The sequence below is a fragment of the Solea solea genome, chromosome 9 (assembly GCF_958295425.1).
Source record: "Solea solea chromosome 9, fSolSol10.1, whole genome shotgun sequence".
NCBI classification, from domain to species: Eukaryota; Metazoa; Chordata; class Actinopteri; order Pleuronectiformes; family Soleidae; genus Solea; species Solea solea.
In genome coordinates this window covers 26,841,261-26,853,840 of record NC_081142.1, presented here as the reverse complement: position 1 = coordinate 26,853,840, position 12,580 = coordinate 26,841,261, and the positions used below count along the sequence as shown (strand labels likewise).

Below are 12,580 nucleotides of genomic sequence, written 5' to 3'. Positions count from 1 at the left end.
TTTCTTTGGCAGAAAGGATGGAATAAGCTTCTAGATTTTTCTCTGCTCGCAGCAGAAACACAGGAAACATGGTTTGTATTACGCAACCGGACGCAAAAGAAGATTCATTAATGCAACAGTAGCTTTTCGATTATGTATGCCATTCATTTAATAATTAATTTGAGAAGAATCTAATTTCAGATGTAATCATTTCTGAATTCTTAGTTGCCATGTTCCAAATTAATTGAAATAGATTAGTTTTTAATAATGTAATGACCTGAATGTGATCTGCAGCTGTAGACTGTCAAGAGACATGTTGAAAATCATCCTGGAATAGTTAACATTTTTTGGTTTAATCAACCGTATTCATTTGAAAAGTAGCCCGAACTAATACGGCTCCTTTTGCTCAAATCAAATGATCCAGGGGGTTGTTTTATGTTTTTTTCTTTGTTTTTTTTATCAATTTTACAATTACAAATACAATTTTATTGTTAATAATTGTAAGGTTTTTGGGGTTTTTTTTTCAATCAAATTGGGTCATTTAACTTCAGGGTTACTGAGGGTTGTATCAGCCTCTGTGCTCGCTGATTCTGGGACTCCAGCCTGAAATTCACCCATATTTTAGGAATTTAGCAAAAAGCTCACATAATAATGTCCGCCAGCTTAAGTCTACAATATCTTAACAATATATTTGCTGCTTCATCTTGCTGTTAGACAACTTTTCTGGTGAGGTTTGGTAACCACTCACTCACTCTCACTCACTCTCACTCTCCCGCACCAAACGGTCGTGGATCAACAACTCTTCTGTGCCACAATCTATAATTACTGATTTTCTCTATGGAATTTGGTGTGTGCAGTGTGCGGTGTACATGAGGGCAACAAAGTTCATTTTCCAGGCAGAAAAGGCTGTGGTTAAATTCTGTTTTTCCTTGTGTCCCAGCTGGCAGCCATGTTAGCAGTTAGAGACAGTGTCCATGTTACAAACAGGTTCCCAGTGCTGATCAGAAGCGATTGAATAGAATTCATGTATAAATAAGTGGGCCTGAAATTAGGATCCCCTCTTTCAAAGACCAGCAACTGCCACTGGTTGACCTGAACTACCCCTTTAAATAAAAACATGTTCTGCTTTCTTTGCTCTTAAATGACGGTAAACTGAATATCTTTGTTTTGTGGAAAAAAAAAAAGACCTTTGAAGATGCTGTCTATTTAAGCTGTCCATTTTTCTTTGCTTTTATGCAAAGGTATTAATTAGATGTTATGTTTATCTGACAGTGTGCATTCGCGAAAAGAGCTTGTGATCTAAAGACAGAAAAAAAACAAGGTTCATGGTTTTCATCTGGCTACACCACTGATCCACCTCCAGGGACAAACGACCACAAAGTACCCGATATGAATTGGAAACCTCAACCCAGTAATTTAATCAGAGTGACTAAAATCAAAGGAGGCAAAAGTTCAGGATCCGAATGCAATGAAATGGATCAGTTGCTTAGAACCTAGTGACATAGCTCAGTTGTGGAGGAGCAAGCCTCGACAGAAAGGGCTGAGTAATGAAGATGGATGCATTCTGTTATCAGGCAGCCACTTACTGGGGCCTGATGTAACCTTAAACACTGAGGATAGCTCAGTTGCACAAAGAATCTAATTAATGAATAGCAGCCATGAAAGAGGACGAGGCAAGTGTGCATTTGCAGATGAATTCCAGACACTAATCAAACGCTGTTCAAGTGGTTTGGTTTGTCTCCAGAGCAAAGCCATATTTGGCAAGGATTTAAGGCAGTGTTTGCATGCTGACTTAATGACTGGGTGCTTTCATTGATGCTGTGTTTTTAAGTATGGGCCGATGTGTGCATTTTTCTATGTGTGTCTTTACTGTTGATATATACGTGTGTGTTTACATGTGTTTTCTTTTTCTTGTTAACTGTTAAGTATTGTGGGGTTTTTTAAGTGCCAAGTCTGAGCTAAAGAGGACTGAAGGTACTTAACAGGTGTGAGGTTGTTCCGACATAATGGCTTTGTTTACTCTCCAATGTTGGATCCAGCTACAATTACAAGGACTTCCATGAGCGAAGCAACAAAACCCCAAAATACAGCATGTATCAAGTCTGCAGCACTTAAACACAGCAGTAACCAGACAATCACAAATAATGACGCCCTCGTTACCGTCTTAAGTCAAGGTCATACAGTCCGTGTAATGTAGCGGTCGTCATCCGTCCCTCCCTCAATGTGTGCCCGACACCTGTGCAATCCATCTCTCAAAATTTGCAAGGGCAAAGAAATGGGGACAAACTCCTGGCAAGAACCTGCCACAACTGGAAAGGAATGTGAAACAGAAGTTTCCCTATATACTTCTCTTTAAGATCTTTTTCTTTGTTGTTATTTTCAAGTTTTCGTGAACACTGCATCATTGTAATAAAGCTTAATTTAAGTAATTACACATTTCAATGTATAAAATCACAGAAACAGACAGAAAACAGAAAGCCACGGTAACTAAGGAAATTAAATAAAAGTTATCATAAAGACCAAACAATCTCCAAAAACAAGAAGAAGAAGATGACGTAAATGCAAGCACAAGAGAGGGCTGGGATTATGACATCGTTTTCCCAAAGTAGCGTATTGGTCGTCTCCACTAAAAAACACAAGGGTGGCGTTTCAAGTGTTTTGGTGTTTTAGCATTTTAGTGCTCCCGAAACAGTCCATGTTTTTGTGTTTACTGCCCTCAAGTATACTGAGACATGGACTCTCATTATTATGTATTGCATCGATCCACAGCCATGTTGAGGCCTTGTGTAGAGGCTCTCTGCAGTCAGGTCGTGTGGAAAGTATGAACCAGGCCTTGGGGTGCAGTGGAGAGCGCGTTTCAACCTTTCGTGATGTTGTGATGCAGGTCTTTGTGGTTGTTGTAGTGTCTACGGTCTTATAGACACCAGGAGTATGTTCATACTCTGTTTTATGTTCTATTTCCCTCTGAATGGGATATTCTTTTTACATAATGGACAAAAGAAATGACTTGAAACTGGTGATTGAGACAAAAAAATCTTTACTCATCAAACCAGTGGTGTCAGCCCCTGATGAACACAATTAGAAGCTAATGTGGAATTGTTTGACAACTCACATTTAATTTTAATAATTGTTGTTAATTTTCCTTTTTCTTTTTCTATCTAATTCACAAATGTAGATTGTGACACATTTGGTGCTAGCTAAAGGTTAGTGGATATATTTGTGGTTACGATGGACTTTATTGTGTTTCAAAATAAATGATTCCTGGTTCTGAAAATCACTGGTATGAAGATAAATCCATGTCCTGTTTCTCTCTCTTTATCCAGTACCAGCTCCAGTGGAGTTCTCCATGGTGGTCGGTCAGCTTCCGGTGGCAGACGTGGCTGGTGCTGATCACCGTGTTTGTTTTGCTGGGTCTGGTGCCTTATGTCGTTCACTGCATGATGACCGCCTTCATCAGCCCTCCTCCTCCCAGCTCCTTTAAAATAGCAGCAGCCTGTTTCGGTCTGCTGACAGAGATCATGCTAATCAAGTAAGTATTTCATTTTTTACCCCGTACTTATTAACCTTCATGTACTTTTTAAGAGTCAGAGTGCCCTTGGTGTGATCTCTGCACAACACAGTCAGAATACTAATGAGCACAATAATGAAAATGATGATAATGGTTCTGGTCCTGGATGTGTTTTCATTTTCCAAATGCAAATAATATTTTCAGGAAATATTTCATTTTTATGTGCGTTTCAAAACAAGACATAGCACGAGTGTCTGTGTCACCCAGATAATCATCTCTGAAAACATGTTGTTGTTCGACCCCCAACACCCGCCACCCTTCTTGTTTTCATTTAGTCCTCTTTCCCATTTTGATATTGCTAATTGGAACAATGCCTGTGGTTCCTTCAACCATTAGTAAATGAACAGCCTGTTTTTATTAACCACCTTGTAAATAAAACATTAGATTCCTGGCATAAACAATATCTACTTTGTGATGAGAAAGCAGCACATGGCAGAGACTGTAATCAGATTACAAATATAGGTAATGTATTTGTAATCGGATTACAAAAACAGGTTATGTAATCTGCGATTGCCTATAGCAGTGACTCATTCAGGCTGCACATCACTGGAAACAGATCTGGGGGCAGCTTGAGGGCGTTGATGACTGGAAGAGAGTTCCCCCGAAATCATCAAAGCTGCGCTGCGTCTGTTGTGACGTCAGCCGCAGACGAGAGAGTGATGTCATTGAAAAAAGGGACATTCATTCTTTCTTTGCAAAACATTTTAGATTTGCCATTTAAGTGCCACCATGACACAATGTTTTAAGAATGTTACTCATGTCACAACCATGAACTTAATGGATGATACCAACTGTCCACCACACTGGTGTCCACTAATTTCCTCTTGATGGGAACATCCATCCATCTTCTACCGCTTTATCCTTCACATGAGGCTCGTAGGGGGTGCTGTGCCAATCTCAGCTGTTATAAGGCGATATAGGCGGGGTCACACCCTGGACAGTTCACCAGTCAATGGCAGGGTCACATATGGAGTGTCCAGTTTACCTAATCCCCATATTGCATGTTTTTGGACTGTGGGATGAAGCCCGGAGAACCCGGAGAACCCAGAGAACCCAGAGAAAACCCACACACACACGGGGAGAACATGCAGAAAGGCCCTTGTGCCGACTGGGTCTTCTTACTGCAAAGGCAAGAGTGCTAACCACTACACCAACCGAGTGCCTAAATGGGAACATAATTGACATTATTATTGACAAAATGGACATCATGTTCTGTTGAAGAGGGGCTGAAACTAGAGATTGAGACCATGAACTCTTTGGGAAAATCAAGTGATATTATTTTCCTTTATCTAATGCACAAATGTAGATCGTGACATACATAGATCATGTTTGGTGCTGGCTAAAGCATCGTGGATTTTACTTGTGGTTACAATTGATTATATTGTGTTTCAAAGAAGAATTATTAAAGCCAAGTTTGTTGCTTAAAAATGTTTTCTACCTATTGATTTACAGTCAATATGATGGTGTCATATTGACTGTAAATGACTTAGACATCCACATCGTGTTTCATGCTCCCGAAATGTGCTTGTGGTTGGCGTAATGATGGCATTTACTGTACATCACCGATAGCAGAGCTCTATGGACACAAAGACACATATGACCCAGGCCTTACCAAGAAACCTCATCATTTTCAATTACTTTGGTCTGACTAGTCGTGAAAATACATCTTCATATCGTCCCATGACTTTTCAAGCGAATGGTCAATGAAAAACATCGTGTTCTGTTTCTCTCCTTCCTCCAGAATTTATCTTAACTAAAATGAGAAGCTGTTTGTAATTAACTCAACAAGTCTCGTAACTTTTGTTCCCCTCATTAACCGCCTTTGCGAGGAATGTGGCGAGTGGACTGGTAATTAATAAATATGGTTTCACTGGTAATGTGCTTCTGCATCATTATGTTGTTGAAGCCCTTATCCACACTAGTAATGAGCTGTAACTTTATGACAGGAAATTGGTTTGTTTACAACACGTTCAGGAGCTACAGCGGAGGAGCTGCTTGTTTGGCAGATGTTGGCTGCAGGTACTCGCTCGCTGTTAAGAGTTGAAAGGAGTTCAGTCGCGTTGTCTCTCCAACAGTCACAGCCATAAATTACTTGTCAATGTCCATGAATCATAACGTGATGACTGTTGTTATGTTGTTTTAAAGCATTAAAGCTTAAAGTTAGACACACACGCTCAGTAAAACATGGGACAACAGAGAAAAAAAACATGTTAGCCACATAACCAAAGGCTTACTTGGTAAAATGTCAGCTTAATGCTATGATGTCTTATGTTCACCACTTCATCTCACTGTTAGACAGCTGTTTCCATTTGGAAACTGATGTTTATGTCACTTTGTAACCTAATTTAGATTAGGTTATTTTGGGACTTTGGTGTTTCAAACCCTTTGTCCAGATTCACAGGAAGGTTCCCAGTGCAAGAGGCCTTCTCACCATCCTATGTCAGTATGAGTCATTTATGCTTCACGTTACAAGTACTTTGTGTTATATATATAACACATACATATGTACCACATAAGGTACATTATGTAATATGTGACACATACTGTCATTATATACCATAAATACTGCACATTCATTGGCTTAAATTGGAGGTTTCTCCTGTACCAAACGGGTCTGCTGTCAATCGAAGCGGACATTATTAGCGGTAGAGGAGAACGGTTGGTGGGTGCCCTTATTAGAGATTGGTGGGCCTCACAGAATTGTGCCCCATGGTGCCTCTGCTGCCCGGGATGTGCCATCCTCCTGCTGCCCTCTGTCAGGGTGAATCTCAGTCACTCTTCAGCCCCAGGGGGGAAGTTCTTTTGAGGCACAACCACCTCCTCATCTCTCAACCACCATGCACCCAGCTCGTCTGTGGAATTGGGCTTTGAGACAAAGATAAACAAGTAGACAGTTTATCGCTTGGACCTGTGTTGTTTACTTGTGATCATTTATAGTGGCACTTGATGTAACATCCTGTAATGTCTGTTGAATGGTAGAAGGGGGTGGGGGTGGGGGTGGTGTTTTCCATCCCTACCATGTTTTTGAAGAAAAAGGCAGCCAGGCAAGTAATATCTTATAATAATCTTTGCCCATACCATAGACGGTATATAAGAAATAAATGTAGTCTTCCAGTTGTAAAACACGGCCCCATTTTGAAGCGATTTGACTGGTGCCATGTCAGATATTGAAAGTTCACAGAGGCTACCTGCAACCAGCAACCTACTGGATGGCACAAGCTATCAATCAAACTGGGGATTTGCTCTCGAGGTTGACTCACAGTTGGTAAACGGTGTTATTTGTTACCACTGTTGTAAATACTGTAGGTCGTGTTAATGTGCATTTGTATCCCATAAAGTCGAACGTTGTAGACTTAGTAGTTCCTGCTCAGGCTTCGACAGGGAGGACATTCTCTCTGTAATATGTTGATGTAGCATCAGAAGAATCTTGGAGACTTTATTTGACGATTGAAATCCTACATCATTTTAACCATAGACATCTGGAAAGGGTGTAGTCACCAAATCAGACCAATGATTTGGATGATGAATGCAGAGCGACAGAAAATGTGTCAGCAAACGTGCTAGCTGCAATTTTCTAGGAGCGATGGCTGACGGTGCCGAAAGCCCAAACTGGAAGGAGCAGCCAAATTGAAAGATATCCTTGGTTGTCGCCATGTTGGTGTGTTTAAAAAAGCCCACCTCCAGCACCTGTGATTGGTTCCCTTTTTTTTTGGAAGATTCTATAGTTGGACAAAACAGCATCCTTTCCAGACATGCCTGTAGAGCAATCTACAGTCCATACTAACATACCTAAAAAGTATCACATGATCCTTCAGCAGGTAGATATTCTCTACAGCTGTTTACTTTGACTTTGTCTTCAGACGCTGTACATTTCTGGCTTCTCTTCCACATTTTCAACATCTAGAAGCATCTTTTTCCTGTTACTGGACATATTCACATGACATTTTTCGCACAATATGCACCCTCTCCTTCCTGTACTGTCATGGCAGGAGCCACAATGCTGAGACGCTGCCCTGACCACGCTGCTCTGCACTGTGAATTTTTATATGCCATTGCCTGGAGGTTAGAAACTCTCATTATGCCGTGTTAGATTTATTAAAATAGATTATGGAAATGTTAATTAAGTCATTAATTACATTATTTAAGCAGCATTGACAGATAAGGGAGTGTGTGTGTGTATGCACGCGTGTGTGTGTGTGGGGGGGGGGGGGGGTGTCAAGCTCCCTGGGTGGTTTAAAAGGATGTGATTGGTGACAAGGGACACTGTGGAGATGGCGTCTAACCGCGAGCGCTGACATGATACAAAGTGGCCTACGCTGCCCTCTCACCTCACGCTGCTGTCTGCAGCAGTTTGTGGAAATGCCCGAGGACGAGTCGCTTGTCGGACTTGATGTGCAGATGTGAGTCCACACAAGCAAGCAAATGGGCTTTGTTTTGAAGCGGCGACAACAAACACTGCACGTTCAGGTGCTCGCGCTCGTACTTTACATTTTCCTTCTGAGAAAAGACTTTTACTGTGACATTTAAGCAAAGGCCTCAAACTATATTTACAGGCTCCTGCAAGTGAAAACAACACTGGCACAATTGTAAGATAAATTACCCACAAGTTGATACTATGGACTCTCTTATCTGTTGACAGTTTAGTTACCACAAAGCCCGAAAAAGAAATGCGTTTTCCAATTCTCCGAGAATTGAGCTTTTTCTTTGTCCCATCAAACCTATATTAAGGGAGGGAAAATTTCTCAGATCACACTGGATAAGAACAAATGATAGATGTTGTAAACAAGCAGAATGCTTCAATTTTGATCTGAGGCATTGATTTGCCTCAGTAGACGATTATTTTGTGGACTGAGGTTATGCATTGAGACAGTCAGTCAGTCGGGAGAGGGATTTTGTGTTGTAAACATGTTCAATCAGTGAGGTATAATGCATTATTCAATATTATAAATGGAAAAATACACGTGGAGATACTGAGCATCTTCTTTTCTATGGTCCTCTGGTAGCCTGTAGCAAAGTTGGCACTTAAGTAAATGACCTCACATACAGTCACATTCAGGGGGGGTATTAATTCAACAATATGAAGAAATCAAGTGTATTACTTGGTGGATTTTTATTATTATTGCTATTATAATAGTAATAATAGCAATAATAATATATCTTTAAAAAAGGATAAGTAAATAGATAAACAGCCAAGGTTTTTATTCAAAGCTGATGTTCATGGCAGAGCCAGCAAAAAGAATCAGACAAAACTGGGGGAAAGGCCACACAGGAGTAAAACATTGAACCAGTTTATTTCAAATGCAGAGAATTAAAAAAACACAGAAGCATGCAAAATAGATGCCAACTGACATGGACATGGCTCCATGGCTTCTGTGCGTAGGCTCTGTTGAAAAGAAATGCATGTGGCCGGGAGAGGGGAGCGTCAGCGGTGAGTTTTTGCAACAGTAAGGATAAAGTGGTTGACAATGGATGGATGGATGTTTACAGTGGTGTCGTAAAAAGTGTGTCCTCTGTAAAAACTGGAGGGGGAACTCCGTAGAGAAAAAGATGAGAAAGCGACCAGACTTGCAAAGTTCCGCTTTAACAGATTTAATTGAGGATGTTGTGGTTTTTCACTCGTCATCTTCATACTCTACCAACGGATTTTCAAAAGTTATAAGGTTAGCGTGAAACTCACGACTCATGTCACAGTAATGTTGGAGGAGATTTGAATTTTTACACATCAAATGTTGGACAAAGGTTTGGGAATATTTTTGCTGAACCCCAATGAATCTTGACAGACGAGATGGCACAAAGACAGATACACTCTGCTGGACGACTGAATTTCTTATATGAAGATAATAAGTCTTAGTATTAACACAGGTGTGATCTGTTTTACACTCCCGCCATATATTTGGAGAGGCAAGGTTTGTCGACTTCTGTGTAAAGAATTGGTACTGACACAAAGTCTGTCATGTGTGCAGTCCCTGTGCCGAGACCCAACCTAAAGTATGAAGGCTCACTCTCACTGAAAACATGGCTGTTTTGTTTTCTCTTTAATCTCAGATGTCTGTCGAGTTACCTCAGCAGTCGTTACCGGCAGGCAGAGCACAGCTCCTTCACAGTCCAGGCCAGGAGCTCAGAGGAAGACAGAGATCATCCGGGCCGCTGGGATCATTCCAACAGCGCTTCAGCAACAGCAGGTCATGCACCGGCAGCGGCCTCAACCAGTCAAGTGGACACAAGGAAAGTGGACGTGTTGAAGAGTGGATTTCTCAGCCTTTTCTAAACCACTGCCCAGAGTTTACAGAATACACGGCCGGAGGGAATCCTGTGTATTAGCTGTGTCTCACAGCCATTCAAGAAGTCCCATCAGTACATCTGTGTAGCATTAATGAGCTTTTACATTTAAAATGGACAATGAACCACTGAATAATACGCCTGTGGTACACTTTTTTGCTAGTAGAACTCCTTCTTTTACTGGTGACACATGAAAATAGTTTGGCTCTCTTTGTGGGTACAAGTTGTTGACTTACGCTTGATAAATGGATGAGGCAGCTAATTCAACTGTTAGCTCCTATTTTAGCCAAATGCCATTGGATTTGTGTTTGCTGTTAGCAGCTAATGTAGCAGTTAGCGGCTACTATTGTAGCCAAACGCTGCTGCATCGTCGTTTGATGTTTGGCTATTGAAGTCAGACATTTTTAGCACTCAACATTCTTAACGTTTAGCACCAGATGTTTGCATCAGCAAATACTGATGCCATGATATGTGGCTACAGTAGCAGCTTGTAACGACAGTGTTATGCTGCTTTCACACCAAACTGTCTCCAAGTACGTGACATCATCCGGAGAATCTCAACACTAATTGGTTATGTTAGCGTCACGTCACCAAAGTTGAAAATGTTCAACCTCAAACGAATTAGAGCTGAATACCATTCCTGTGACTTCACCAGCTAAAGATGGCTGTAGGAGTAAATTATGTTTTTTAGCAAATAACATATTTCCAAGATATTAAATGCTCTAGTTTTTCTGCAATGTCAAAACTTTGCACTTTATTAAGCAAACGTATTCTCTCATATTACAAAATGAGGATAAGGAGGAGAATGCACACAGCATTCATGAGTGTGATCAGGCTCAGAGAGCAAAAAAAAAAAAAGAAAAGAGAGAAGCTGAAATCACTCTCTTTCCTTAATGATGCCCACACAGAGACAATGGGGCGCCGCTCTGATTAGTGTCACCTGTCCTTGTGCATCTCATCAGCTCCATTATGGCTCCATCTCCCATGCTTCTCCTGCTAATTGAATAGCCTGTGAAGTGGTGACGAGGACGGGGGCGAGAGCAACGTCTGTCCCACCGCCGCCGCCGCCGCTGCTGCAGAAAATGAGAGAAAAGCTTCCCAGTGTGATCCACGAGTTCTGAAAACATAAAAACCGTTATCGTACGGAGGACGTGCCAACAAGTAGCCTTCATGTCGTGTTAAAATCATATCCTGTGTGGATTATTTTCATATGGAACAGCTATCAGTTTGCATTTACAGTGTGTTTTTCAGGGAGACGCAGTGCTGCACTAAACACGTCTTCAGTTTGGTTCACAGCGGACTAATGTTTTTCATGTTTAATCCAAGTACAGGAAATTATACAGTTGAGTTCCAGAAACTGGAACGTTTAGTTAAAGACAGTATTTTCTTTTAGTGTTGACAATTTCAACGCCCACTAAACCCCAAACTTACAGCATTTCAAATAAACTATTTGAAGCTGTGGATTAAAGATACAGTGTGTGATTTAGAGGAGAAGTTACAGTTGAATATCTGTCTCACTTACCTCACTCTTCTCTTTCAAGGGTGTTGGAGAACCTATGTAGCCTTCAGCGAGCATCAAAACTCAAACCAGGTTCAGTTTGTACATTGTGGGCAATTGTAAAAACGTGGTTGTCCAAAATGAAAAACAATTCACACAATCACTTAAAATTAAGTATAATTGTTTCATTTTAAGTGAAAACAATATCACCTAATTGTTAAACTCTGCACCTTTAATATACAGGTAGACTAGTGAGCATATGTGGCATGAGCAGTATTATATTACACAGGTGATCAGCCACACTGACAAATGCACACACTGTGCAGACACTGATGTTTAAAATAAAAACAATTTGGCTTTGCTTTAGTCTTCATTATAAAAAATACTGATGTGTTTTCAAGACTTTCAGGCCTTCACATTATCCCATTATGTTTGAATAATAACAAATTACTCAAACAAATTGATTAAATAACCTTTATTTACAACATTTGATTGCAAACAATAATCTGATTTAGAGCCTTTTTAAGCCTCCCATTTAATGGCTTGTTTATCATTTATTTCAGCATTCAAAGCCCAGATAAGCATTGTTTTTTACATTAGTAAATGTTGTTTTGTTTTGCAGTGACATTCAACAAGGTGAATATTGTACAATATCGATCAACAGCATCCATGGTCAACTTTATTTCCACAGGAGCTGTTTTTTTTTGTTGTTTTTTTAAATAACTGACCTGTGTGAAGGTTGTTAGATCTTGACCATACCATGTAAAGTGCCTTGATATAATGTATGGTATGAATTGGCACTATACAAATACAATTGGAGTGATATTATGGTCCATAGGAAACTGTCTTGTATATATAAATGTGTTAAAATGACTGAATAATGATATACACCAGTATTAAAGGTTTTATACTGTTTGTGGAAACAAATAAAAACTGGGGCAGGCCTCAGTCTTATGTCTATGTTGAATTCATTTCAGTCAGAAACAGTATTGTACAAAAGTATCCACCAGTTTTGTTATTTTTCTGTCTCTCAAATCAGTAGCAAGCTGTCAATGACTTTAACTCATACATGTGCATGTAATGCTCAAGCAGGTCTTGAATAAAACTGGCGTCATAGACCTTTTTCACAGCATGAAATAGTAGAACAAACGGGTATTACCAATAACTTAGTTAGGCTTCCACTCCAGAGCCACGGTCAGGAGATTATTAAAGTGTAAGGACCAGTCGCACAAAATACTTGACACTGTGATGCGGGG

At 40.3% G+C, this 12,580-nt stretch overlaps 1 protein-coding gene across 1 annotated transcript in view; it reads left to right on the top strand.

Moving 5' to 3' along the window:
- LOC131465137 (uncharacterized) overlaps positions 1–12,260 on the top strand; it is a 79,688-nt gene extending 67,428 nt beyond the window's left edge. The window contains exons 4-5 of the mRNA XM_058637503.1: positions 3,303–3,508; positions 9,593–12,260. Of these exons, the coding sequence (XP_058493486.1) occupies positions 3,303–3,508; positions 9,593–9,815 (429 nt within the window). The 3' untranslated portion in view covers positions 9,816–12,260. The remainder of the gene's footprint in view (positions 1–3,302; positions 3,509–9,592) is intronic.
- The last annotated feature ends 320 nt before the right edge of the window (positions 12,261–12,580 follow it).